General features: G+C 71.7%; 2 protein-coding genes across 2 annotated transcripts in view; one reads left to right on the plus strand and one right to left on the minus strand.

Annotated features, from left to right (window-relative positions):
* Nucleotides 1-9,864, plus strand: part of LOC104574864 (coronin-7-like) — a 42,244-nt gene extending 32,380 nt beyond the window's left edge. The window contains exons 10-31 of the mRNA XM_088523102.1: nt 2,824-2,878; nt 2,964-3,021; nt 3,096-3,241; nt 4,451-4,546; nt 4,718-4,858; nt 4,960-5,095; nt 5,176-5,351; nt 5,454-5,562; nt 5,663-5,749; nt 5,900-6,042; nt 6,355-6,459; nt 6,542-6,627; nt 6,742-6,883; nt 7,030-7,119; nt 7,260-7,376; nt 7,449-7,584; nt 7,691-7,782; nt 7,857-7,943; nt 8,458-8,542; nt 9,005-9,144; nt 9,482-9,547; nt 9,707-9,864. Coding sequence (XP_088379228.1) covers nt 2,824-2,878; nt 2,964-3,021; nt 3,096-3,241; nt 4,451-4,546; nt 4,718-4,858; nt 4,960-5,095; nt 5,176-5,351; nt 5,454-5,562; nt 5,663-5,749; nt 5,900-6,042; nt 6,355-6,459; nt 6,542-6,627; nt 6,742-6,883; nt 7,030-7,119; nt 7,260-7,376; nt 7,449-7,584; nt 7,691-7,782; nt 7,857-7,943; nt 8,458-8,542; nt 9,005-9,144; nt 9,482-9,547; nt 9,707-9,793 — 2,380 coding nt within the window. The 3' untranslated portion in view covers nt 9,794-9,864. The remainder of the gene's footprint in view (nt 1-2,823; nt 2,879-2,963; nt 3,022-3,095; nt 3,242-4,450; nt 4,547-4,717; nt 4,859-4,959; nt 5,096-5,175; nt 5,352-5,453; nt 5,563-5,662; nt 5,750-5,899; nt 6,043-6,354; nt 6,460-6,541; nt 6,628-6,741; nt 6,884-7,029; nt 7,120-7,259; nt 7,377-7,448; nt 7,585-7,690; nt 7,783-7,856; nt 7,944-8,457; nt 8,543-9,004; nt 9,145-9,481; nt 9,548-9,706) is intronic.
* Nucleotides 9,865-13,046: 3,182 nt separating this feature from the next.
* On the minus strand, nt 13,047-15,637 carry GLIS2 (GLIS family zinc finger 2). The gene is made up of 5 exons (XM_088523253.1): nt 15,176-15,637; nt 14,895-15,071; nt 14,362-14,495; nt 14,127-14,245; nt 13,047-13,919 (listed from the first exon to the last, which is right to left on the minus strand). Exons 1-5 carry the CDS (start codon nt 15,635-15,637, stop codon nt 13,102-13,104), a joined length of 1,710 nt encoding a protein of 569 aa, XP_088379379.1. The 3' UTR covers nt 13,047-13,101.
* Between the last annotated feature and the right edge of the window lie 11,378 nt (nt 15,638-27,015).

Genomic DNA, 27,015 nt, shown 5'->3' on the forward strand with positions numbered 1-27,015 from the left:
GCTGTCCCTTGGCCACCCACGCTGCACAGCCAAGCAGGGCCCCGCATCTGTCCGCTCCCCGTGCCAAACAAAGGCACCGTTGTTACCGGTGCGCGGCCAGGCTGGTGGCCGCAGCGGGAGGCTGCGCCGCGTCCCGGCCCCGCACCGAGGTGGCCAGGCCCCCGTGCACAGGAACGCGGCGCCTCTGCGGGCGCCCGGCCCAGCCGGCGGGTGCTGCTCTCTTCCCGGCCCCGTGCCCGTCCCTCTCGAGCCCATGTCAGCACGTGCCCCCTCCTGGGACCCAGTGGGGGGGATGCAGGATTAGCCCTTAATCCTCCCTCTCTCCAACCCGCCTTGTGCTGCAGCTCCCACCTCCTCCCGGGCTGCCCTCACTATTTAATTAAAGTTTCCGCAGCAGCCCCGGAGGAATGCGGGCCTGGTTATTGCATTCCCCAGGGCTCCCGCTGCCCCCGCCGCAGCCGCCTTCCTGGCCTCCGCTCTCCCTCCCGTCGCCCCCGCGCCGCTCCTGCCCCACTGACCTGAGCACCCGGCCGTGCTGCCCCATCTCAGGTGCCGGGGATGAGCAGAACAGACAGAGCCGGTTTTCCTTGGACACGGAGGCCGCGCGCTGGGAAATGGGGGTGGAGAGGCCAGCCTCCGCGCGCACCCCTCGCCCGGCCCAGCCCCGGCCACCGCACACGCGAATTCCTGGGCGCTGAGCGGGGCGGCTCCTCGGCCGTGCTGTCCCCGAGCGCTTCCTCCTGCCGTGCGGCAGGTGAGCCGAGGTGGCAGAGCCAGCCGGGCCGGCGCGCGCTTGCGTCAGGGCGACCCGGCAGGGCCACCCGGGCTTGGCGTGGCGCGGGGAAAACAATAATTAGTGTCATCCTGCACGCCAGCACTGCCCAGCACCGTGTGGGCAGCAGCCTGGCTCCAGCGGGGCCGCGCCAGGCTGACCGCCCCGGGACAGGCTGCGACTGTGCCCAGCAGGACCAGACCTACCCATGTGGGGCAATGGGGGGAAGAAGAGACACTTCGGGGTCGGAAGAGGGGTCCCAAGCACCCTTGTGCCTGGAGCATGCCCGCAGAGCGGCAGTGGATGCACTGGTCCTGGTGGCAGCACCTTGACCTGCCGCTCCACAAGGCAGCTGGGCCCACAGCGGCCCTTTCCCTGTGGTGGCCCAAAGTCTCTCGCAGAGAGGGTGGCAAAGGGCAGCATCCCGCAGCAGTGCGGGACACGGCGCAGCCGGGCGGCCGAGCACGCCGGGCATCCCCACGGGCAGGCAGCCAGGCTGGCCAGCGGCCCCCTGGCACCCAGCCCTGCAGGCAGCAGCAGGGGAGCCCGGCCGGCAGCACAGCGGGACCCAGTGATGCTGTGGGACCCAGTGATGCTGCGGGACCCATCAGTGCTTCTGGACCCAGCCAGGACTGCTCGGAGCCGCCCCGGGACGGCATGGGGGACAGGCAGCCCCCTGCCCACCCCAGCCAAGCCCCAGCCAAGGAGCACGGGGCAGGACCAGACCCCAGGCAGAAAACTGGCATCTCCCATCCCGGCTCACAGGCACTCGGCCCTGGCAGCGGGGGCAGCCCCCTGCCCGCCCCACGTGTGCCCTGACCGTGTCGAGGGCAGCGGGCGGCAGCCGTGACAGCGGCGCCAGGCGCAGGGACGGGGAGGGAGGGAGGGCCCGTCGGCCCGGCCGTGTCCCCGTCCCCACGCGGAGGGGCCGAGCAGGCAGGGAGCGACCCGCCGTGGGCAGCCCGGCCGGGCCGAGGCGGCGGGGCCGGAGCCGCGCTGACAGCAGCGGCGGCGCGCGGAGCGAGGCCCGGCGGCGGCGGAGGCACTTACCGGCAGGCGGGCCGGGCCGAGGCGGTCACTGCATCATGACGGCGGTGATGCTGCTGCTGCTGCTGCTGATGATGATGATGATGATGATGGTGGCGGTGGCGCCGGGGCGGTCGCTCCCCTCAATCTGGTGGCGCCGGGCGCGGGGGGCGGCTTTAAATCCGGGGGCGGGGCTTGCCCGCGGCGGGGCGGGGCTTCCCCTCCCGCCGCATCCCGATTGGCGGGGGTAGGGGGCGGGGCCGGTCTGGGCTGCTGGCCCCGCCCCCGCGCACCTGGAGCGGGGCGGGCGGACCGCGACCCCCGGGCCCGCCGGGACCCCCGGGCCCGGCTGCGTTTTCGGGTGCGCCGAGGGGCAGCACGGGTGTGCGGGCACATACACCCGAGCAGCCCGTGGGCTTCCTGGCAGCCCCGGCACCCCGGGTGCCTCCCATTGTGCCCCGAGACCCCCGCGGGAGCCGCGTCCCCAGGAGCGAGGGCACCGTGTGGCGTCCCTGCGGCTGGGCAGGACACAGGTTACTGCGGCGGGGTCCCTGCGGGGTGCCCGGGGCAAGTCAGGGCAGCCTGATTTATCCTCGGCGTTTCCTCAGAGTCAGCCCGGATCAAACCCCAGCACTGCACATGCACCCTGGCCACAAGCAGCGTCACTGCAAAAGGGTCACCCCGAAGGAAAGTGACACGTTGCCGCGTTGTTCACCTAGAGCTCCCTGGACGGGTCTCCTCCGTGCCTACCTTAAGCACATACAGCAGCGATTAGCTGGGCTCCAGCCCAGGGTGCCAGCACTGGGGTGTGCGTGGCCAGCGGCGGCGCTGGCCGTGTGCCAGGATGTGCGTGGCCGCCCTCCGTCGCCCCCTCGCCTCGTGCCAGCCTGGGGCTGGGGCCAGGGTGAGCGCGCAGCAGCCAGAGGCGCCGCCACCAACAAGCCGAGCCGGCTGGACCGGCCGGGTGCCGCACAGCACGGCCCGGGCGGCGGCGTGACCTCCTCAGCCGGCTCCTTGCCTTGCAGGGCGGCCGTGGCACTGTATGACGCCGACACGGGCTTGCTGCTGCTGGCGGGGAAGGTGAGGGGCCGGCGGAGCGGCACGGGGCCGCGCACGGCTGTGGCACCCGCCTGTGGCGCCGCTCAGCCCGATGCCGCTCTCGCAGGGTGAGAGCTTCCTGCACTGCTTCGAAGCGTCGCCCTCGCCGCCCGCCCTGACTCAGGGTAAGTGGGAGGCGCGTGCCCGCGTGCAGGGCGCTGCGGAGCCCACGCCGCTCAGGCCACCCTCCTACCCGCAGTGAGCCAGTGCGTGACGGAGGGGCGGACGCGCGGCCTGGCCCTCGTGCCCAAGCTGGCGCTGGACGTCATGGCCTGCGAGGTGCTCCGCGCGCTGCAGCTCACTGACGGCTTCCTCGTGCCCATCAGCTACGTGGTCCCTCGCAAGGTGAGAGGGTACAGGGGGCAGCTCCGTCCCCGCTGTGCCGCAGGGCGCTGGGGGAGACGCGCTCCCCCTGCTGTGGATCTGGGAGCCGGCTGCCCGCTGCGCACACAGCACCTTGGCTCTTCCCAGCGCTTGCATCTCCTCCGTAGCAAACTTGGGAGCCAAAAATAAAAAAAAAATGTGTAAGGCGGGGCGGGGGGTGGTTCAGCCAACAGCAAAAATACCCTTTTCTGTAAACAGACACTGTTGTGGAAAAAGTGGCGTTTAAAAAAAGCCATGGAGCGTAAGCGCTGCTGCGGGAAGGCCATGGGGCAGCCAGGGTTCAGGCAGCCCGGCCACGACTCCGGCTGGGCACCGCGGGCACCACACGCCCACAGCAGCCACTGCTGCTCCCGGGGGAAACCGAGGCTTGAGGTGGTGGCTGCAGCACCGGGGGGCTGCTTGCCCAGCAAGGCTCCACTGGGGCTGGTCACCGCATCCCCAGCACTCCGTAGGGACAGGAGCGGCCCCACCAAGCCAGGCGGCATCCCCCAGGCTGCCCAAAACCACCCCGTGAGCAGGGCCAGATGAGAACTCAGCCCTGGGCCCTGCCGTGGGTGCCACCGAGGGCCCCTCCTCGGTGGCAGGCTGGGGATCCCAGTGCCATGCCATGGTGCTCATCTCGCTGGCTCTGGCAAGGGGACCCCATTCCAGGCAGGAGACGGGAAAGAGCTGGGTGCTGCCTGTAGCACAGCGGGTGCGTGGGGGTGGGTGCGCACACTGCGTGGTGGGCGCTGGTGTTGGATAATGGGGGTGGGATGCTGGGCAGTGCTGCTGGTGGCAGATGCTGGGTGTTAAAATGGGCGCTCATGCTGGGGGCTGAATCCCCTGTGCTTGGTGCCGGAGGCCGATGCTGGGTGCTGGATTTTGGAGCCGGCCGCTCCCGGGGCGCGAGACGCAGTGCAGAGCCAGGCAGCGTCTGACACCTACAGGCTTCGTGGCGCAGCTCGGCCGGGGCCGGCGCCCGCGGCTCCTGGGGCTGGATGAGGCTGCCCCAGCCTCGCTGCCAGGGCCCATCTTTGCTCCGGGTGCCCTGTGCAGGGTGCTGGGTCCGTCCTGCCCACCTGTGAGCTGGGCAGGGTGCTGGGCTGGGCTCTGCCCGTGCGGTGGGCGCAGGCTGGGTGCTGGGACACCCTGCCTGGCTGCTCGCGCATCCCCCCGTGGTCTCCGCAGTCGCTCCAGGAGTTTCATGAGGATCTCTTCCCCGACTGCGCTGGGACCGTGCCGGCCGCCAGCGCTCAAGCCTGGTGGGCAGGAGACAGTGAGCAGGTGAGCGCCACCCGTGAGGTGTCCCTAGCACCAGGGCACAGGGCATCCTCCCGGCGTGGCCATGCGGGCATCGCCGCGGCGCTGGGGCACCGCCAGCACCGCTCGCCACTGCTCAGGGTGCTGCATAGGGAGGAGGTGCAGCCCCTGCCCACGGCCCCGCTCCCACCGCAGGTAGCCAAGGTCAGCCTGCACCCGGCGCGGAGACCTGCAGAGTCCTTCACGTCGCCCCTCGTGCCCAGCACCCAGCGGGTGGATGATGCTGCACCCAGCACCGTGCTGCCCAACACCAGCCCCGCAGACGGCGACCGCAGCGTGAGCACAGGGCGCTGGGGCTCGCGCGGCTGCGGGACGCCCGGGCTGCTCCCGGTGCGGAGGGTGCGTGGCACCCCCTGCCCACCCGCCCTCTCCCCCAGGAGGGCAGCGGCTACTCGTCACCGTCCAGCTCACTGGCCTCGCCAGGCAGCACCGCCACCTCGCTCTCTGCCAGCACTGGCCCCTCCAGCGGCTTCGCCAGCAGCCCCAGCCAGAAGTCGCTGCAGAGCCTTTTAGGTGAGCGGGTGCCAGGGTGACACCGGCAGCACGGAGGGATGCCATGCCCAGGACGCTCACCCTGTGCTCGCCTCCACCAGGCCCCAGCTCCCGCTTCCGGCACGCACAGGGCACAGTCCTGCACCGCGACAGCCACATCACCAACCTGCGGGGGCTGAGCCTCACCACGCCGGGCGAGAGCGACGGCTTCTGCGCCAACCACGAGCGCGTCGCCCTCCCGCTGCTCTCCGCCGGCGGCCAGATCGCCGTGCTCGAGGTGCCACAGCCCCGCGTGTCCTGTGCCCCTCTAGCAGGGCTGTGTCCCCGCCGGGGTCTGTTCGTTCTCGTGGCTCCGCCCTGACCCTGTCCCCATCTCCAGCTCTCCAGGCCGGGCCGTCTCCCTGACACGGCCGTCCCCACCATCCAGAACGGCGTGGCGGTGGCCGATCTCTGCTGGGACCCCTTCGACACACGGCGCCTTGCCGTGGGTACGTGCCCTTCCCAGCGGGGAGCCTGCCCTGCACCCTGCAGCAGGCGGGCAGCTCCTCACCCGCTCCCCATCTCTTTCCATTCGCCTCGGTGACGCAGCGGGAGAGGACGCCAAGATCCAGCTGTGGCGAATCCCTGCGGGAGGGCTGCAGGACACGCTGCAGGAACCAGAGGCTGTGCTCAGAGGTGAGGGCTGCGTGGGGACAGGGGCACCCGCAGCTCCCTGTGACTCTCCCCCACCAAGGGCAGAGTGGGAGCTAAACCCAGTCCCAGCGGTGGCCCTGCCCCATGCCCGGTGGCAGTTTGGGCAAGGACACGCTCTGCTCTCCCTGTCAGGGCACACGGAGAAAATCTACTCCATTCGCTTCCACCCGGTGGCCGCTGCCATCCTCGTGTCGTCCTCCTACGACATGACAGTGCGGATATGGGAGCTGGGCGCTGGGCAGGACGTGCTGTGCCTGCGGGGACACACGGACCAGGTAGGACTGAGCCCAGGAACTGCCAGGCACCAGGGAGGGCAGCAGCGGCTCCCCTGGGGACAACAGGGCTCGGACGTGCCAGGGCTCTGCAGCAGGAAAAGAGGTGTCCCTGGGCCACCATCGCCCCCGGGCCCCGTTAGCTTGGGTTGCCCATGCGGGGGAGCGCATGGCGGGCCCAGCACAGCCACCCCAGTGCCTCCAGCTGTCCCCATGGCCGGAGAGGGTCGCAGTGCCACCACGTGCCCTAGCCCTGCTGCACACCAGAGTGCCCAGGGACCGCGGCTCCGTGATGGAGAGGTTGCCTGTTGCTAGATCTTCAGCCTGGCCTGGAGCCCCGATGGGAAGAAGCTGGCAACAGCGAGCAAGGACGGCAAAGTGCGGCTCTACGAGCCGCGCCGCAGCGCCGAGCCCGAGCAGGTGGGCATGCAGCAGCCGGGGGCCAGGGGTGCCGGCATGCGCTGTGTCCCCCCGGCTGATGTGGCCCTTCTCCCCTGCACAGGAGGGTCCCGGCCCCGAGGGCGGCCGCGGTGCCCGCCTGGTGTGGGTGTGCGGAGGCAGCTACCTCCTGGCGTCCGGCTTCGACAGGTGAGGGCAGCCCTGTGGCGCCTGGGCACGTGCGTCCCGCTTGGCATGGGGAGGCCGGGCCCGTGTGACACTGGGCTCAGGCTCAGCTCCCTGCTTGCTGTTGTGTCCCCATAGCCGCAGCGAGCGGAGGATCCTACTGTACCAGGCGCAGGACCTGTCCGCAGGGCCCCTGTCCGTTCTCAGCATCGACGTGGCACCATCCACCCTCCTGCCTTTCTACGACGAGGACACCAGCGTGGTCTTTCTCACCGGCAAGGTGGGCCAGGGCTGCCCCGCGTGCCTGGCCACAGCACTCTGCCCTACAGTGTGGAGCACAGCAGAGCGTGGCCTTGGGGCACGGGGCAGCAGGGTGCGGGGACCTGCTGTGCTCCCACACCACCCCCATCCCCGCTCTGCCCACAGGGTGACACCCGCGTCTTCCTGTATGAGGTGACACCAGAGCCTCCCTACTTCTTGGAGTGCAACAGCTTCACCTCCAGCGAGCCGCACAAGGTGAGGGGCCAGTGCGCTCGCTGGCCCGGCCCCTCTCCCTCCATTCCACAGTGTCACGGGGCTGCTGAGCGCCCGCCGCAGCTCCCCGAAGCCGCCGCAGCCAGGGGTGCCCCAGCCCCGCTCACACCTCTGCCCCGTAGGGCTTCGCCTTCCTGCGCAAGACGGCGTGCAGCGTGCGCGAGGTGGAGTTCGCCCGCGCGCTGCGCCTCGGCCCCAGTGCCCTGGAGCCCGTGGCCTTCCGCGTGCCCCGTGTCCGGGTAGGCGCCACGGCCGGGCGGGGGGCGGTGGTGCGAGGGTGGCTCCCGCCTCACCGCCCTGCGCTCCCGCAGAAGGAGTATTTCCAGGATGACATCTACCCGCCCACGCGTGTGTGGTGGGAGCCGGCCCTGCGCGCCAGCGCGTGGCTGGCAGGGGCCGACGCGCAGCAGCGCCGCTGCAGCCTGTGCCCGGCCAACATGACGCCAGGTGGGCACGGCGGCGGGCACGGGGGCAGCAATGGGGCGAAGGGGGTGACGGCAGCAGCACAGGCGCCCCCGGCCCCTCGCCTACGCCTGCCCCTGTGCCGCCGCAGTGAGCGAGGCCCCCAAGGAGCCGCCTGCGCGCAAGTTTGTCCCTGCTGCCGTGTACTTGGCCGAGAAGTCAGATGAGCAGAAGAAGGAGGAGGTGGGTGCCAGGGCAGGGCCCCGGGGGCAATGCCCACGCACCGCCACGACCCCGGCTCGCCCTGCTCCCCGCAGCTCCTGAGCGCCATGGTGGCCAAGCTGGGCAGCCAGGACGGCCCGCTGCCGCAGGACTCCTTCGAGGGCGTGGACGAGGACGAGTGGGTACGCGGGGCGCGGCGCGGCGGCGGGGCAGGGCGCTGGCAGCAGGACCCCCTGCCGCCTCACACCTCTGTCTCTTGCAGGACTAGGGGCCGCCCCGCACGCGCTGAGCCGCCGCCACGAGGCCGCCCGCCCGCGCGCGGTGCCGGCCCCGCCATTAAAGCGCCGCAGCCGCACGCGCCTCCTGTCCTGCTTCGCGCGCGGGAACATGGCGCGGCCGGGCGCGGGGGGGCGGGGCGGGGGGACCGGCCGCCAGGGGGCGCCGCCGCGCGCGGCCGCCGCACGGGGACGCTCCGGCGCCGCCGTCTCGGTGTCGCGGCGACCTTCGCTCTCCGCCGGAAGCGGCGGCGGGGACATGGTGAGCGCGGAGCGGGCGGGACCGGGCCGGCACTGGGGCCAGAGCGGGCCGGGGCGAGGCCGCGGCGGCGACGGCGGTTGCGGGCGGGCCCCGGGGGAGGCGGCCGCGCGGGCGGGGAGGCCGCGCCGGGCCGCGCCGTGACGGCGGGTGTCCCCGCAGGCCAAGTACCTGGCGCAGATCATCCTGGTGGGGGCCCAAGTGGTCGGACGGGCCTTCGCGCGGGCGCTGCGCCAGGAGCTCGCAGGTAGGAGCCAGCAGCGGCCCCCGGGCCTCGCGGGGGGCGGCGGCCGCCGCGGTGCCACAGGGCTGTCCCGTGCGATGTCACGGGGACCCCGCGCTCCGCTCAGCGGCGCCCTGGCGGCCCCGGGGGCAGAGCGGGGCGGTCCCGAGGCCCCAGCGCCGCAGGCCGGCTCTGCTGGGTGCCCGTGGGCGCCGGCGCCGTCCGCCTCGGCCAGAGCAGAGCGCTCTGCCCCGCACTGCCCTCGCAGCCATGAGGGCAGGACGGGCCCCGACCCTGGCCTTGCGTCAGCGGGCAGGGCTGGAGCGAGGAGGGCCGCAGGGTGAAGTTGCACTTGGTGGCCACGGCCCGCCCGGAAGGCCAGGGGTCCGGCCGCCTTGCTGCTGCGCGAGGTCTGGAGGCGCCTCCGCGGGCAGCCCCGCGGGGAGCAGGACGCGCGGGGCACTAACCCGCTGCGTGTCCCGGCAGCGAGCCGAGCCGCAGCCGACGCGCGGGGGCGCTCCGAGAGGCCCCAGTCCGCTGCCGCCTCCAGGATCAGCGGCATCAGCCTCCAGGAAGCTCAGCAGATCCTCAACGTTTCTAACCTCAACGCGGAGGAAATTCAGAAGGTAAAGGCAGCTGGGGAGGGCAGGCAGCGCTGCAGGAGGGTACCCAGAGGCTGCTCCCTGCCCAGCACTTCCTCCGGCTGCCGGGGCACGGGAGATAGGGGGAATCCCATGTATTTTGGCTCCTGGGTTGTGGGTGCTGTCACTGACATCAGCTGATGCCAGGCAAGTTTTCTCCTGAGTCTGCCAGCAGCACCCAGGTGCTACCAGGCTCTCCCTGTGGCCCTGGGGACCTCGGGCTGCAGCAGTGCACAGAGCAGCCTCCAGTGTTGGGAGCTGGGGGTTGCTGGGATGGGGGGGACAGCAGAGAGGCACCTAATGGGGAGTTTTGCTTTGCTAGAACTACAACCACTTGTTCAAGGTGAACGACAAGTCGGTGGGAGGCTCCTTCTACCTGCAGTCAAAGGTGAGCGAAGAGCAGAGGGATGCAGGGGGCTGGGTTGGCTGCCTGTCTTGCAGCCTTCCTGCTCTGTCCTCAGCGCATTTTGCTGTCTTCAACTTGGGAAGAATTTGGCAGCAATTCACATTTAGGGGCCGTGTGTCACCCTGTGCCCTTGTCCCACAGGTGGTGAGAGCCAAGGAGCGGCTAGACGAGGAGCTCCGCATCCAGGCACAGAGCGAGAAGGAGAAGGGCTGGAAGGCTGAGACGTGACTCCGGCCATCCCTGTCCCCCGCTTTCTGCACCCATAAGTTATAGGTAGCCAATAAATGTCGCGTCCTGCAGTGCCTGGCCTGCGTGCTGTGCACCCTGGGGCGGGAGGAGGCTGCCCCAGCCCTGCCAGCCGCCCCAGTGAGTGCCAAGGCCCCAGCGGCCCCGGAGCTGTTGCCACTGGGTTTTTGTGGCAGGGAGGTACCTGACGGCAATGCAGGTGGTGTGAGGAAGGGGGGGAGTGCCCAGCTGGGCCTTGGGGCATCAAAGGCTGCTGGTGCTTAAATCAAGGTTCAGGGAGGTTGCTTTCACAGTGGCTTTAGGTAGGGTTAGCCCAAGTTCACCGGTGCCTTGGGCTCCGCATCACGTGCGAGCTGGGAGCCTTGGGCCATAGCCAGGTTCTTTCTCCCCTTGTGCTGGGGCAGCCCTTGGCGGGAGGGTGCGGGGGTGTCCCAGGCAGCGGCTCACGCTGCGGCCCCTGGCCGGGCTGCCCTGGCACAGGGATGTTCATGGGCTGAGACTTCAGCCCCAGGTTTCCCAGGGCTGGCGCGGGGCAGTCCCTGCGCTCCTGCTCCCAGGGCCTTCCTCGCTCATCTGGGGCTCAGTAGAGCCAGGTCCAGCGTGGCCATCCCTGGCCCTGGGTGCCACGAGGAGGTCACCCCCCTGCTGCCCGCAGCACCTATCTCCCCACTGTGGGTCTGTAGCTTCCCCGGGCCCACGGCTGCAGCACTCTGGCTCCTCGCTGCCCTCCAGCTCGGTGGCACAGGGAAACGGGTGGCACAACTGCAGACCAAGACAGGAACTTACTTCAATTTCACTTTATTGTTTTCTTAATAAACTTCCTCTCCCATGGAGGAATATAGTGTTATAATCGTTAGCTTATCTCTTACTTCTGTAGTCCTTAAACTCTATGCTAACAGCGATGGAGCCCAACAGGAGGAAAATAAAAACAACCCAGAAACTACAATAGAAAGGCACTTAGAGACCGTTAAAATACTGATGTCCTGGAATGTGCAACAACAAACCAACAAATGAGCAAGAAAACGTACACCGGCCGGGGAGGCCTGGTCGCTGCGGCAGTGCGGGGCAGCGCGCGCACCCCGGCCCCACGAGGTGAGCAGGGAGACCGGCTCCCTGGGGCGCGTGGCTGGGGGTCCTGGCGCTCTGGGCTGGGGGCTTTGCCAAGCCTCAGCCCCCCTGCCCAGGGGCGTCCATCCAGCAGCAGCGGGACTAGGACAGGGTCAGGGAGACCCCCAGTCTGGAGAGAGCTGTGAGCAGGGGTCCTGCCCAAGGGCAACGAGGAGGTACGCAGGACCCCGTTGTGTGCGCCAGCGGGGCGAGGGGGACACCGGAGACCCCGCAGGAGCGGGGCTGGTCGAGGCAAAGCCAGGCCCCCGTGCTGGGGGCGGTCGGGCCCCATGGCGAGTTTGAGCGGTCCCTCAGGAGCGAGGGAGGGTCTAGGGGGGCACAGGGCTGGAGCACGAGGGACTCTGCGCTACCCGGGCGGCTGGGGCAGCCCTGTGCCCAGAGGACTCCCTGTTCCTTCTTGCTGCTGCTGGCGGAGCACCGCCAGGGCCCTGCGGTGCCGCTGGCCCGTGGGCTGCCCAGTGTCCCCGTGTTGCCACGCGGTGCGGGGACGGGTGGTGTCCGAGCCAGGCGCCGCTGGGCCGGGGGTCGGCCTGTGTGGAGGCCGGGCACACAGGTAGCTCCTGGCACCGCTTGCAGCCCCGGCGAGGCCGTGTGTCTGCTCGGGGCACAGCCAGGCCCAGCGCTAGATGCGTGACCAGCCAGGGGCCCTGCCGGGGCTGTGCGGCGCTGCCGTGGCAGTATCTGGCCCATGCCCGTGGTGGCAAGGAGAGGATGCCCCATGTGTCCTCGCAGTTGTGCCATAAGCATGGCCCTACAGTGCCTGTGCCAGCCGCGGCAGACGCTGCCGTGGGGCTCAGTACAGAGCTCTGGTACTGCGCTCCGGGCACAGCACTGGGCCCACGCAGCTGCTCGCACGGGTGAGTACAGGGCCCAGCTTGCGGATGAACTGGGGAGCGGGCAAGGGGACGAGCGACACGGGCTGGGGGCCCGCGGTGCCGGCACCGGCGGAGCCTGGCGCAGGCGAGGCCGGCGCCCTGCCCGCGCTGCCAGCTGGCTGCATGCACTTGCGTTACATGGTTAGGTACAAACATAGCTAAACACGAGGGCTCTGCCGTGGGTGCGGAGCCGGCACGGTGAGCGGCACACGCGGCCGTGTGCCTTGTCGTGGGGAGGTGCCGCGGGGCTGTCCGTGGCGTGGGGCCGGCGGGCGCTCGTGCTCCAGGAGGGGGGTCGGTGCCGAGCGGTCCGGAGTCTGCGAGTTCGGCCTTGTCTGCGGAGCAGGGGCTGGCGGCCGCTCCGCCGCGTGCCCAGCCAGCTGGGCTCGGCTCTGTGCCGCCTCCGGAGGGCGTCTCTGCGGCTGTGCGTGCGGGAGCCCCGGGCGCGAGGCCGACGGAGCGCGGGTGCCCCGGGATGCTGCCCGGGCGCTGCGGGGGGCTGCTGAGCTGTGGAGCAGGACACTGCGTGCGGATCACCGCGTCCGTGGTGCCAGCAGGCAGCCCACGGCCGTGCCGGGCTATGCGGCAGTGGGGCACGTGGTGCCGCCACCCCCCTCCCTTCAAGCTCGCTGCAGTCCCCAAGCTGTCACCCTGCCATCCCCACGCGCTGCCCGCTCCTCCCGGCACCCGGCCCTGGCAGGAGGAGCTGGCGGCGGCCCCCGTGCTGGGAAGGGCTGCACAGGGCCAGCGGCGGCAGAGCCTGGGCCTCGGGCAGGGAGACGCCCTGTCAGCAAGAGCAAAGAGCCCACCTAGGGCCCGCGTGGGCCGGGGGCTGGTCGATAAATAAATAGAGGCGTCTCCGGCTGCCGAGGCCTGAGCCGGGGGGGCCTCCCCGCAGGACCAGCCCAGAGCACCCGGGAACGGCTCTGCCACCAGCTCTGGTGGGGCCGGCACCGTCCCGGTCTGACGCTGTCCCCATGGGGCCAGTGTCCGCGCAGGCTGGTGGAGCAGGAGGGGACAAGGCGACGGGGCCGCGAGGCGGCCGCTGGGGTGCGTCGCGCCGGGCTGAGCGTGGCACAGGGTTGGGGCCGGCCACAGCCGCCAAGGGATTATTGCTATTCTCAGAAGAGTCCGATTCTTCTTTCGTGAAGGTTAAAAACAAGAGAAATTGGGGCATCAGGACGGCGGGGATGGGGTGGGGGTGGCGTGAGGTCGCTGCCCCCGGCCCCCTCCCTGCCTGACATCTGCCCGTGGGCTCTATGGCCACCCCTGGGCATCGTCGGCCTCTCAATTCACCACGGCGGGCTTGAGCAGCACGGAGCCGGGCGGGATGACGACCCAGCCGGGCGGCAGGGCCTCGGGGCTGCCCACGGCGCTGCCGCCGGTGGAGAGGTCCAGCACGGCGCCGGGCAGCAGCGACAGGCTCTCGGGGGTGGCCCTCAGCCGCGCCAGCTCCGTCCTTTCGCACGACTCCTTGCGGCTCTCCGGCCCCTGCGACTTGCCGCTCTTGGGCAGCCGGCCCTCGGCCCCGTGGCACTTCTCGGCCTCGGCCTTGCCCGCCGCGCCGGCGAGCAGCGACATGACGGGCAGCCCCAGGCCGCCCGCCGCGAAGGGGGACGACAACAGCGGGTTCTTGGCCAAGTTCAAGGGCGCCCCGTTGAGGGAGAGCACAGGGCTGGGCAGCGCGGGCAGCACACCCGAGCCCACGGCCCCGCAGCCCAGGGCGCTGAGATCCAGGGGTGCCGGCGCCAGTGGCAGGGGCAGCGATGCGCCCAGGCCCGGCAGCGCGTGCGGGCCGAAGAGGGCGGCGGGGTTGGGGATGATGAGCTGCGCCCCGTTGACGTAAGGCACTTCCGCCGGGCCCAGGGGCGTCTTGGGGGGCTGGTGCGCCTTGAGCATCTCCTGGTGCTCGTGGGACACGAAGTGGCCGTGGGCCTTGATGTGTTTGCGCAGCGAGCTGGGGTCCGTGTAGCGCTTGTGGCAGCCCGGCATCTTGCAGTAGTAGGGCTTCTCCACGTAGTGCGTGCGCGTGTGCTTGAAGCGGTCGCTCGAGTTGGAGTAGCGCTTGTTGCAGCCTTCGTAGGGGCAGATATAGGGCTTCTCGCCTGCAGGAGGGCACAGAGCACCGTGGTAGGCCCGGAGGCCGGCCGTACACCGCCCCCAAGGTCCCGTCTGTCAAGGGGGACCCCACCTCCAAGCTGTTCCCTCTTCTGCGACGCCCCCCATGATGGTGGCTCCAGGCAGCGGGCACGGGGGGCTCATCTCTGCCTGCCGTGCCCCCCACAGGCGAGCCGGGCACGGCGCCCACCCACCTGTGTGCGAGCGGTTGTGGATTTTCAGGTTCTCCAGGCGGGAGAAGCTCTTGTTGCAGGTGGGGCAGCGATGTGGCTTCTCGTTCGTGTGCGTCCGGATGTGGATCAGCATCTTGTACCTGTGCCAGCCAGGGCCGCGGCCGTTAGAGGGGTCTCCATGGCCCCCAGCCCAAGCAGCGGGTTCGCGCTGCCCCCACAGTGACTCAGAGCAGCCCCGCGCCCCCTGCTCACCCACCTGGCGTTGAAGCCTCTGCCGTGGCGGGCGCAGCCTTCCCAGTGGCAGCAGTAGCCCGCGTCCTTCTCGGGCTTCACGTGGAAGTCGTTGACGTGGTCCACGAGGTCTTGCAGGAGGTCGAAGAACTGGTTGCACTGAGGGCAGGAGGGACGGGCTTGGGTGAGAGGGCGATGGCAGGGTGGGCACCACAGGTGTGGCAGCAGGGGACACCGGGGAGGCCCCAATGAGGGTCAGTGCCATCGAAGGGTTCCTGCTCACCCCCCGCCACCCCAGGCCCAGCCAGTGCAGTGTCAGCCAGCCTCTGGGGACTTCCTCATGCCCCACATCACCTCCCAGTCCCGTATTGCCCCTCCAGCCTCCTATCATCTCCCCGGCCACCAGCCATCCCCGCCTGACCTTCCAGCCCGTGTGGTCCCTGCCAGGCTTCCCAGCGCCGTATCATGACCCGCATCGTTGCAACGACCCATCCTGGCTTTCCCATGGCTCCCTCCCAGCCCCACGGCGCCTCCCCAGCCCCTCGGGCAGCCCCGCACCTTGGACCAGCGGCACACGAGCTGCTTGGGCAGGGGCAGCTCTGGCGAGAGGCGCTTCTCCTTGGGGGGCGGCAGGAAGGCGGCAGAGGGCAGGTGCAGGGCCCCCGCTGCGCCCAGCGGCAGGAAGAACTGGAAGGAGCTGGGGATGCCATCGATGTAGCGCAGGGACTGGAAATCCTGGCGGCAGAGCAGAGCCCAGTGCGTGGGTGATGCTGCAGAGGCGCCCGGGCGCTGGCCATGGCGGGGGGACACCCGCGCTCGGTCCCCGTGGCTGCACTTACGTGCGGGGTGGAGATGGGCAGGTCCCCGTTGCCCTGCCGCTCGGGCGACAGCGAAGCGGCGCCGCTGGGCGACTCCAGGCCCGAGGGCGGCGAGAGGCTCAGGTCCATGGCGGGCACGGCGGCGAAGCGGGCGTCCCTCTTGTCGAGGAACTTGGAGTGCGCCAGGAGGCCTGCGGAGGGCCGGGCGGTGACGGCCCCCGCGCGCCGAGCAGGGCGCCCCGCGCCGCCCCGCCGTCCCCCGGCCCGCTGCCCCCCGGCCCGTGCAGCGGCCTCACCGGCTGGCGGGGAGCTGGGCGAGCCGGGCCCGCGCGGCAGCGGCGGCGGCGGCGCCGCGGCGGCCTCCTCGGCGCGGGGCGCGTGGCAGGGCCTGGCGCCGGCCGAGCCCCGCTCGCGCTTCTCCCTGGCCGCCCGCAGCTTGGAGATGCTCAGCTTGAGGTCGAGCGGCTCGTCCAGCGAATGCATGGCGCCGGCGGGGCCGCGGGCTGCGGGCACAAGCAGAGGGAAGGGGCTGGTGAGCGGCGCCGAGCACAGGGCCCCCAGGAGTCTTCGCCTTGCGGGCACCTGCCCATGCCGGGCACTGGCCTCCCCAGCCCAGCATGTGGGTGGGACACGGCCAGCTCTGGAAGCTGGAGTGCCCGGTCTCCCCCAGGACCCACCCCCGAGCTCAGGACATTCCCCAAACGCCCTCTCTGTGTCCCCCCCAGGCCAGCACGGCCCCCAGTCGATGGCCAAATCCCACCACTGAGGATTGCCAAATCCCCCACGTTGCAGGTGCCTCCCACCAGTGCCACCAAGCCCCCAGCGACCACATCCCTCCAGGCACTGCTGGGGGTGGCTGGCCCCGTGGGGACGAGGAGGGCTCCACCAACAGTCCCTGTCCCCCATCCCTGCGGTTCCCCTGGGCCGAGGCGGGGCGGTGGCGGGCGGCCAGCCCCTCGCTGTAACCTGAGCGGCCGGGCCCCGCTGTCGTCCCCTGCCCCGGGAGACGGAAGGGCTCTGCGGACGCCGAGCCTGGCGCGTTTCCTCTCCCCTCCCTGCCGGGGCCCCTCTCCCCGCCGTGCCAGCACTGCTGCCTGCCAGGGCCAGCGGGGGCTGCTGGCGGCGCCACGCAGCAGGGCTCGGCACAGCTCGGCATGGCACAGCACGGTGCAGCACGGCACAGCACGGCCACGGCTGCCTCAGATGCCCCAGGACGCAGTGTGGCACCTCCAACCCCTTCGCTGGGCTGCGTCTCTGGCCCCCGGGGGCGGCGCCAGCGGCTCTGCAGACACCCCCTGTCTCCCGCAACCTGCTCGTCCCCATCTCAGACCCCCATGAGAGCAGGGACAGGGACCCCGGCTCAGTTCGCCTTCCACTGCAGCTGCACCAGGACGCAGCTGAGAACAGGAACTCATTGCAGGAGTGACTGTCCTGCCAGCACGGGGCCAGAGCCCAGCATGGCAACAGCCCTGGCCGCGGGGGAGGTCCCAGGTGCACACGGATATTGCAGCTGCCCCGTCCCCCTGCCCCACGGCTGCTGCGCGAGCACAGGCAGGCGGGGCTGCGGGCCAGCGCGGGGGGCCGCGGCACCCACCCTCCCTCCTGGGGCCGCGGTGGCAGAGCTGGTGCCAGCCCCCACGGGGCCCCTCGCTGGGGCCGCCCGTGGGCACCGTGCCTGGTGCACGCGGCAGGCAGCCGGGCGGGGGGGGGCGGCGCTGCCGCGGGATCCGGGGACCACTGGGCCGCTGCGCTGTGGGGGGCACCTGCAAGGCGGGGGGGCAGCAGGGCCGTGTCCCCCGCAGCGTCCTGTGCCGGCGGCCGGGCGGCCACCTCTCAGCTCTGGCAGGGGGCCAACCCGGCTCAGACGCTGAGGAATGCAGAGGAGCCGCGCGGGGGGCGGCCGCGGGGGCGCGCGGGGGGCGGCCGCGGGCAGCACCAGGAGACCCTGGCGAGGGGCTGTGGGCACCAGCCCTGCGCACAGCCCCCCGCTGCCCCACGGCCACCTCCGCCCCGCACGGGTCTCGAGCCGAAGCACCCAGGGTGCCGCCATCCACCAGCATCTGCCACTGCTGCCCCGTTGTCGGGGCCTGCCCCCACCCCTGCACCCCTGCGACCTGCCCCATAGCGAGGTCCCAGCTCCAGCCCGTCACCCTGCGCCCTGCACTGAGTGCCCCCAGGTCATGCGCTGCAGCCAGCCCTGCCCTGCGCAGCCCCACGGCCCTGCTCTAGCTGTGGGGACGGATGGGCAGACACTTGGATGGACAAACGGAGGAGAGATGACGGGGAGGAAGGGGGAGCAGGGGGAACTCATGGTCCCCCAGCCCAGCCCAGGGGGCCAGGCCGGGACAGCCGGCCACGAGCCCCACATCCCGCGCACGACCGGGGGGCGCACACTGGCAGTGGGGACCACCGCGCGTCCCTGCCGCAGCGGCCGCCGGGGACAGCACGGAGGCGGCCCAGGCTCAGCCCTGGTCTATTTAAAACTTTTTTAAAAGTTTATTTAGCCGTTTCCTCTTCCTGCCAAAGAGACCCGGCCCTTCAGCCACCCCCTCCTCGGCCCCCTGGCCGCAGGGCCCCACAACGCCCCACAGCTCCCCGGCCCCGTGCCGGCATTCCGCCCCAGGGGACAGCGCTGCATGGGGAGCGGGGGCTGGATACCACGCGGAAGGGCGGGAGACGCTGTGTGGCAGCCGGGATCGGTTCCCCAGGGGACAGGGTCCTGCACACCCCGCGGTGCTGGATTGCGGAGCCGCTCCAGGCAGCCAGCTCGGGTGGAGCCGGTGGGAAAGGGCCTCCGGCTGCTGCCGAAATGGCTCCCGCGTGAGGCCGCGTGTGAGCGGCTGCCAAACCCATGGTCCCGTGGCCCAGCATTCCTGGGAACAGGCCCTCCTGGGGGCCGGGGCACCAAGCGGGGCCCCCACGTCACCACTCATGGAGCAGCCACAGGCTCTAGCACCTCCCAGTCCTGGCAATGCCCGTAGCGGGTGCAGGGGGGATGCCCAGGAGCCCCAGGGGCAGCTGGGGTCACTCCACAGCAGCCTGGCAGCGGGGGGCAACACGCAAGCAGGGGAGCCCTCCCCCCCTCCCCCCCCAGGCTGGCCAGCCCCAAGGCCACCACCACAGCCTGGCACAGCATGGGACCCGTGACAAGCAGCAGGCTCCTCCTTCACAGCCTGCCCGTGTCAGCAGGGCGAGGGGCGGCAGAGCATCCCCTGGGCTCGCTGTGCCCATGCTCACCCTCGCGCCCAGGATCCTCCCCCAGCCGCCCGGAGCGCTGCCCATGGCCGCCTGCGAGCCGAGCAGAGCCCCGACATGTTCAGTGCACACAACCGGCCCCGTGAGCGCCGCGCCGGTGCAGGGCTGGCACAGCGTGGGCTCCGGGCCCATGTGGGGCCGAGGGGCAGCGGGGCCGGCCGCCCCTGGCCCAGCCACAGCGCCAGGGCCCGGCAGCTGGCGGGCAGCCGGGGAACAGCAAACAGCTCCCAGCGCGGCCGGGCTGTGCAAATACCATTAAGCAGCGGCGCGGCGAGGCCCCCCCGCGGGCACGCTTAACCCCTTCCTCCGCCCGCGGCGCTGCGGCCAGGGCGCTGGCGGGCGCGGGAGCCGCTGAGGCCCCGGTCCCCGCAGGGCTGCCCGGCAGCTTGGCGGCCGGCCCGGCAGGAGCTGCTGGAGGCCCCGAGGGCCCCCGGCCACCGCCCGCGCCGGCGCCTGCCCGGAGCCCCCGCGCAAGGCCCCTGCCCTCTGCCGCCTCCGCCCCCGGCGGCCTCTCCTGCCCGCCCGCGCACCAGCCACCGCTGGCAGCCCCCGGCCCCCTCGCAGCTTCCCCTTCCAGCCCGGGCCGGCTGCGCTCCCACGTCACGGCGGGGCCCGCGCCCGGCCGGAGCCGCCGCCGCCGCCGCACTGGGCTCCCAGCTCAGCCCGGGCGCGCAGCCCGGGAAAGCGCCTCCTCAGAGCGGAGCCCTGAGCGCCCGGCCCGCAGCAGGGAGGGCCGGGTGCCGCAAGGCGGAGGCCGTGGGCCCCGCGGGGCCGGGGCAGCGATGGCTGGGGAGGGGGCGAGCTGGCCCAGCGCGAGGCTGGGGGCTGCCCCGGAAGGCCCCGGAGAGGCCTCGTCCCCTTCCTCGCCCCCGCGGGGCCGCCCTGCTCCCCGGCACGGCCGGGGGCCCCCTTGTCCCCGCCGGCCCTGGGAAAGGGACGTGCAGAAAAACGACAGAGCAGCGTCCCCAGCGTTTCACCTGGGCTCCTGCCAAGGGGAGCGCGCCCAGCCCCGCGCTGTCTGCGGAGCCGCAGCTGCGATGCGAGAGCGGCCAGAAATAGCAAGAGCGCGGGGAGAGCGGGAACACGCGGGGACCGTCCTCGGATCCTGCTGATGCACCAGGGCGTGCGGGGGGGCACGGGGGAGCCGGGCAGAGATTCCCTGAGAGCCGATTAAGCCACGGATTAGGCGCGGCGAGCAGCAAGGGCCATCGAGGATGGCACGGCGGCAGGGGGAGCCCCGCGGGGATCCCGCAGCACGCCCGGCCCCGCAACCTCGCGCGGCGGCAGCAGCCAGGGCCACGGCTCACCCAGGAGGTCGCCAGGTGCCGTGGGTGCCCCGGGGGAAAGGGCAGGCTGGGCCGAGCCCCCGTCACGGCGCAGCCTCACCAGCTCTTGGCACGGGCGGCAGCGACGCAGGCTGGGCACGGCAGCAAGGTCAGCCCAGGGGCACGGGCGCCAGCGGGGAGCCCACAGGCCCCGACCCCCTTGCGAGGGCACGGGCTGCTCGGCAGCACCAGGCTGGCGGCTGCCAGGGCAGGACCCCTGTCCTGTCGTTATCACCACCCCCAACCCCTGCTCTGCCCCATCCCATTGCATCCCGTTCCCTGGCATCACCTCCAAGGACGGCACAGTGGCTTTGCCCTGGCCCCTGCACCCCTAGGAGATGCCAGGGTCTGTCCGCACTCTTCCTCACCAAGCTCTCGTGCTCACTGCCCCATGATCCGACCCCCAAACGCTTCCCCAGCTCGGACATGGGCCACAGCTCTGTCCTGGTGTCCATGAGCCTCAGTCCATGTGCCCTGCTGGCTCCAAGGGAGCCTGTTCCCCTGGCTCCAAGATGTCCCGCAGACCCCAGCAGCAGCACAGGGAGGCTGATGGGCTCTGGACGTCCCAGTCCCTTGGAGAACGGGGCCACCTGGGAGGATCACGTGCCTGGGGCTGTGGGCAGGGAGCCCCGGCCTCTGCTAGGGAAGGGGGACAGCAACGAGCGGCTCCTCTGCGGCCCGGCCACTGAGACCCTGCAGGCACGGGCTGCCCCCAGGGCCCTGCCACCTCCTGCAGGGGAGACGCTCCCCAGGGTGCTGTGAGCGGCTGCTCCAAGGGATGGGATCGCAGGTGCTCTGTCCACCAGCGCCAGCTCCTTGGCGGCGCGCCGCCACACAGCGCCAGGCGCAGCCGTGACCTCGGCTGCCCGCTGAGGCCGTATCCGCACCCAGGGCAAACCTCGCTCCCAGCCACAAAGTGAAACATCTCAGGACAAGAGCGCTGCGCTCCCTCCACCAGGCCCCTTGCAGGACTCTGAGGCTGTGGACACCTATGCGCAGGGGGAACACCCAAGGAGGGCCAGGCTCAGGGTGCTCCCCCATAGCCACCTCGCTATGCGGATGCTCCGGCGGCTCAATTGGCATGGGAACAGCTCCGGATGCTTGATGGCAGCCAGTTGCTGCCCCCCTTCCGCTGCTGGCGACGAAGGGACGACGCGGCGGGCACCCGGTGCACCGGTGCATCTCCCGATGCTGGGAGATGGCGCTGCCCACCCAGCACCCAGGCTGAGCCCACACCCCCTCCTGCCATCCCACGTGTCCCTGCTCAGCTCCGCAGACAGCTGGAGGGGGAAACCCCGCGCCCAGATCCCGGCGCTCCTCCAGGCTGCCGGACCCTCACGCCAGGACATCCCCAGGCAGGTCCACATGTGCAGCTGGTCCCCAGTCCTTGATCTGATCAAGCCCCGAGCCTTGGCATCGCCTCCGCAAGGGCTTTGCCATCCCAGCCCTTATCCTACCAGCACAATCCAGCCTGCTGCACTCCCTTGGCCACATCCTCCCTCAGGAGGCCCTCCATTCCCCAGGCCGCACTTGCAGAGCTGCTGGACCGTGGGGCACACACAGTGCCACAGCTGGGAAGACCGTGGCATGGACCGGCTGGAATTGGGTGCTGGGAACTCACGCTGGGGTGGGTGAAAGGGTTTTTCCCCTGAACGGGTTTGCCTGCTCTGTCCATCAGCTCTCCTGCCACCTGTGCTGCCACCACCAGCACCTCCCCCCTGCCCGCGTCCAGGTGGCAGGGACAGCAGGTGACCCCAGCACATGACCATCACAGGTCAGGAGGGGACAGACGCAGACACAGAGGGCCTGACACTGCCCAAGCTCAGCACCCTTCTTCCCTAGGACCACAGCCGGGATCCAGCACAACCCTGCGCCCTCCCCAAATACTCGGGCAGCTCTGCGGCCCGGGGCGATGCATAGACACAGGCTACGGGGGGGAAACAAACACAAGCCCAACTTCTCCACGCTTGGCTCAGGAAACGCAGAGGAACTTGAGCCCCTCGCTGCGGAGCCGGGAGCCAGCGCCCGCGATACGGCGCCTGCGGGGAGCCAGGTGTCCCTGGGCCCACGGGACCCGGGGCGCCACGACCGGGCTGCCGCCTGTGGGGAGGAGCGCGGCAGACGGTTCGGTCGGGCACCGCAGCCAGCGCCCGCCGAGCCGGGAGGATATTGCGGCCAGGCAGAGCCGCCAAGCACGTCTCAGCGCTCCGGGCGCCGCTCCCTGCCCGGGAACCAAGGTCAGGACACCCACTCTGCCGTGGAGCGCGCCACCGGCGCCAGCAACCCCCCGGGGCCTGGCTGTGCCCACAGCCAAGGAACAGGCAACAGCCCCCGGCCCTGGCAGCGAGGCTGGAGCCGGCGAGCGGCAGGGGGAAAACAAGGGAGTCCCCAGGGTGCAGCCCCGCGATGCAGCAGCGCAGGGTGCCCGCGTGTCCCCCTCCCCGCGTCCCCCCCGCAGAGGCTCTGCTTGCTGCCCTGGCACTCGGCACCGCGCTCCAATTCCTCGCCAGTCACCCGAGCCGGCTGCCCCGGCCCCCCCCGGCTGGAGCGGGGCCATTCCCCCTCCCAGCCCCAAGGCTCCGGCGCTCCCCAGGGCCAGCAGGTGCCAAGCGGAGGGCGCAGCCCTGTCCCCGGGGCCCTCCGAGGCGGGGACCCCACGCTGGCCGCCCCGGCTGCAGTGCCGCTCCTCGGGCCAGGAGCGGAGCTGTCCGGGCTCGGAGCCCGGCCGGGCGGACCGGGCCGGATGGGGACAAAGCTGCGGCCGCCCCCTCGAGCCCGCGGGGAGGGCTCGACGCCCGCGGCCCCGCTCCCCCCGGCGCTGGGGTCGCTCCCGGCGCGGCAGGGGAGGGGGCCCCGGTGCCCCCCGCACGGGGGCCGCGATCCCCCCCCGGTGGGAGCGGCGCGGGCAGCGGGGGAGAAGCGGCACTTCCCGGGGGTGGGGGCGAGCGGGGGGGAGTCCCTCGGCGGCGCAGCGGGGCCCGCGGGCGGCGCCCCCCGCCGCCAGCATCCCCCGCCGCCAGCGGCGGCGCGACAAAGAGCCGGGAGGGGCCCCGGCGCGATCGCCTACCTGCGGCGGCGGCGCGGGGCTCGGCGCGGGGCTCAGCGCCGGCGGCGGCTCCGCGGGGCCGCGAGCGGGGCCGGGGCGGGGGCCGGGGCGGCGCGGCGGAGCGGGCCCCCCCGCCGACGGGACGCCTCGCCGCTCCGCCACATCTGCAGGCGCGGGGCCGCCTCTGGCGGCGGGGCCGGGGCTGGGGGCGGGCGGGGGCGGCGGCGGGGCCCCCCCGGCGGCGGGCGGGGGCGGCTCCCGGGGCGGCGCGGCGCGGGGGGGGGGCGGCGGCGGGGCGGGGGCTCCGGCCGCCCTGATTTATGGCCGCCCTGCGGAGCGCCCCGCTAGGACCGGCCCCGCGCGGCCGCGGCCCCGGCCTCCATTCGCGGGCGGGGAGTGAGCGCATGTCTGGGCCGGCCCCTGCGCCGGGCGGGGGGCGCCGGGGGGGCGCCGAGGGGGGCGGGCAGCCCCGACGGGGGCAGGACCGGGCGGGGGAGACAGACCCGCCGCGGAGGGGAGGGCGGGCGGGCGCCCCGCAGCGCAGAAGGGCCGGGCGGGGGAGGCGGCGCCCGGGGGCACCCGCTGCCCGCGGAGGGGCAGTCGCGGCGCCCCCCGCAAGGTCACTCCCGCCGCAGCCCCGGCGGGGCCGATGCGGCAGAGCCGAGCGGCCCCCGCGGCCGCATCCCGCCCCCCGCCCCCCCGCGCCGCCCGGACGCCGGGGCCCGCCCGCCGCCAGGGGCGGCCCCGCCGGGCGCCGGATGCCGGCGGAGGGGGAGCCCCGGGGGGTCCCCGCGGGGGCGGGGGGCCGGACCGGGCGCAGGAAGCGGAGCCGCGCGCACCGGATCTGCCTTTTCCGGTGCCCCCCCCCCGCCCGCTCCCGGGAGGGATCCGGTCTGCTCCGGGGGGGCCGAGCGGAGGGGGGATCCCTCTCCCCGCAGGAGCGGCGTGACGTCACGGAGCTTGACTGGCGTCACGACTGGCAGGGGCCTCCCTAATGACGTCACTCGCCCGCCGGGAGCGGGGGCGTGGGGGGGGGGGTGGCCGGGAGCCGCCCCGACGGGGCGGGCGGGGGTTGTCCCGGGGCGCCGGGGCCGCGGCTCCTTCCGGAGGCAGGATGTGGCGGGCAGGCCCGGATGCTGGAGCCGGGTCCGCCTGGAAACTCCCTCCCGGGCCCGGCAGGGGCGGGGGGCACCGGCCCACGCGGGGGCACCCGGCGCCCTCCCCGCACAGCTCGAGGCCAGCTGCTGCCCCCCCCAACATGGGGACCCCTCTCAGGGATGGGGAACCCGGCTGGGCACAGTGCCCGGGGCAGCAGGAGAAAGGGGACAGGTCGGGGTTGCCCGCAACGCAGAAGGAAACAGCCTGTGTCCAGGGGTGCAGGGCTTCCGATGGCAGAGGGTCCTGCAGGACCCCCCTACACGCTCCCGGAAGCGAAAAGGGGCGGCCGCGGGTTCCCCCGCACCGGGAAGAGGATGTCTCCAGCTGCGCGGGAACCACGCTGGTGCGCACGTGTCCGGGCGCCCGCGCTGCCGGGCACGTTGCGGGCTGGGCACCCCGCCAGCTTCCTGGCTCCGTGGGTGCAGCACCCCGGAGCAGGCCTGCTCCGTGCAGGAAAGCGCCGGCCGCGGATGAAAAGTGGCGCACGGGGCTCCCCGGCACGTTGCCCAGCCTGCGTGGCTCTCATTCCTGCTTGGTCCCTGCCAGCTCTGCCGTCCTCCACCCTTCCCTGGCGTCGCCCCTCCACAGGCAGGCCAGGCCACTCGCTCCCAGGGTGGCCCCGGCAGGGAAATGCCGGGTCTGCAGGAAAGCCGATCCCGGCCCTGGAGGCAGGGGCCAAACCTGGCCCAGCCCCTGCAGGCCCAGGCTCCGCGTGGCTGGCGGCGCGACCAGCTGCAGGCAGGATGGAGCACGCTCGGCGCAGGAGGAATTTGCTGCCTCTTTCACCTTCTGAGGCTTCCCCAGAACATGTGCAAATGCGGACTTTTTTTTTTTTTTTTTTTTTTTTTTTTTTTTGCGGCTGTGCGGCTCGGGGAGGGTTTTGCAGGATCGCCAGAGCCCCACCTGGTCCCCGGGTGACCTCCTCCTCCCCTGCCGCTGGCCGCCAGCACCTCACTGCCGCACGCAGAGGCACGGGGAAGCAGCTGTCACCAATTTCTCATTCCTTCTTTCTTCTTTCTTTTCTCTTTTTCTTCTTTTATTTTTTTCTTTTTCCCTTAACGTGGGAAAAAAACAATGTCTTTCCCCCAATATTGTTCTTGGAAATGACTGAGCCGCTTCAGCTGAAACTTGAAAAAGAAAAGCTGCAGCCCGGGGCGCGCCGGGCGGCTGGCACGGCCTCCAGCGGCTGAAGCGGCATCTGGGGGGAAGTGTTGGGCAACTCGCAGTGCTGCGATGCCACCTACTGTGGCACAGGGCCCGGTGGGGGGGTGGCCCTGGGGCTCGGCTCCGGTGAGACGGGCCATGGCGGGAGCTCCGGGTGGCTGCTGCCTGCTGGAGCCCCTGCCGTGTCCCTGGGGAGTATCACGGGTACTGGGACCCCCTGGCTTCTCCTGGCAGGACCTGGCTCCTGCCCGGGCCCTGCTGTGGTGCTGGCAGTGCCCACTGGGCATCTCTTGGTGGCTCCGGGCTGCCGCCGCTCTGGCCCATGCTCCCACGGGGAGCCTCTTCCAGGGCCTCCCTGCCGCAGCGGTTCCCAGCCGGCTCCGAAGTCCCAGGCTTGCTTGTTCTCATGCCAACATTGTCAGCGTGCTGTGCGCATCCCCTCGCCCGGGGGCCTGGCAAGACGAGCGCCCTGGCTCCCCAGGCCAGGCTGACCCTGGGGACGTGCCTGGCCCTGCAAGACCTCCACTCGAACCCAGAGCTGGGGGGCCACGAGGCCCTTGCAGGGCCACACACCGGCTGCTTTACACCCTTGGTGGCAGCTCTGCCGGTCCTCAGCCTCGATGGCGCCTGGCCAGCCCGGCCACCCCAGTGCCCAGCTGTGCCCGTCCACCGCATGGGGGGACAGCCGCCTCCTCGGGGCGGCCCTGGGGTGGCGGCAGCATCTCCCGCCCGGCTCCCGGTGGCCCGGCAGCGCCTGGGCTCAGCAGGCCCGCGGGGCCGAGGGCGGAGGCCTGTTTGCGCCCTGGCCTCTGGTATGCGGCTGATTCACTGCGGAGCGGCCGCGGTGCTGTGGCCTCGCCGACATCTGGAGGGCCGAATTCCTGGAGGAGAGCGCTGAGGCGGCTGCCAGCGGGGCCGGCAGCCGAGGGCCAGCAGAGGAGCAGCAGGGGAGGAGGAAGGAGCAAGGCGGGGGGGAATGGGAGTCCCCCACGTGTTTGGGAAAGCACAGCAAGGAGGGAGCCCAGCCCGCAGCAGCCAGGCACCACAATGTGGCCTGAGCGTGGCCAGGAAAACCAGGGGGATTCAAGCGCACTGGGAGAGGCCACAGCCAGGGCTGCGAGTCCCATGGCTCCCTGATCCCCAGCATGGAGGGAGGCCACTGCCTCCTGTGTCAGGAAGGGCTGGGAAGTGGGATGGGGAAGGGGACAGTCAGAGCCCAGGCAGAACCTGTCCCTCCAGCTCACAGAGGGGAGCGGGGCCGCCAGGACAGGGGGTGCCGAGGCAGTGGTGGGGCAGCCCTCGGGGGCTCACCAGGGACCCTGCCCGGCCAGTGCAGCATGCCAGCCCCACCTGCCCTGGGGCACGGGAAGGGGTGCGGGCAGCGCACCGCAGGACAGCGATGGTGCCTGCAGCCCGAGCAGCTCCTCGGGGCACACGTCCACAGGCAAGGAGAGGAAGCCGGTGAAGGGGCACGCTTCACCCAGGCAGGCTGGACCCCAAGCACAGGGGGTTCAAACAAGGTCTGACTGTGACCTGCTGCCCGAATGCCCCTGGGGCCAATACGGTCCAGCAGCGTGGGACCAGGCCCACACGTGCTGTCAAGGCACCCACTGCAGCAGGAGTCACTGGAGGTCCCTGTGCTCTGCACCAAATGGGCAGTTGGCAGAAAACACCAAGCAGAGGGTGAGGACGACCCCACCGAGCTGTGCCGGCAAGGCTGCTCAGCCCCGGCGCTCATGCCCCGGCCTCCAAAGCCTCCGGAGTCATCTGCTTGCACTGATGCATCCCCATCAGCTCCTAGTGTCCTCCTGGACTCCAGCGCTCTAAGAGGCCATGCAGAGGGAAGGCAGCGAGGGGCCGTGGCCACGGCCGGCCTTGCACTCTCCAGGCTGTACCAAAGAGCAGCGCAGGCT

This window comes from Tinamus guttatus, unplaced genomic scaffold, assembly GCF_059628265.1.
Source record: "Tinamus guttatus ecotype Peru unplaced genomic scaffold, ASM5962826v1 Tinamus_guttatus_pri_ptg000172l, whole genome shotgun sequence".
Lineage (NCBI taxonomy): Eukaryota > Metazoa > Chordata > Aves > Tinamiformes > Tinamidae > Tinamus > Tinamus guttatus.

Bases quoted from the DNA above. Each gene is read 5' to 3' on its own strand.
- GLIS2 (XM_088523253.1), bottom strand. From the start codon at position 15,637: ATGCATTCGCTGGACGAGCCGCTCGACCTCAAGCTGAGCATCTCCAAG. The intron at 15,072-15,175 runs GTAAGTGCAGCC...CTCTGCCGCCAG, and splicing joins TGCCCATCTCCACCCCGCAC to GATTTCCAGTCCCTGCGCTA. The intron at 14,246-14,361 runs GTGGGTGAGCAG...TGGCTGGCACAG, and splicing joins GGCAGAGGCTTCAACGCCAG to GTACAAGATGCTGATCCACA.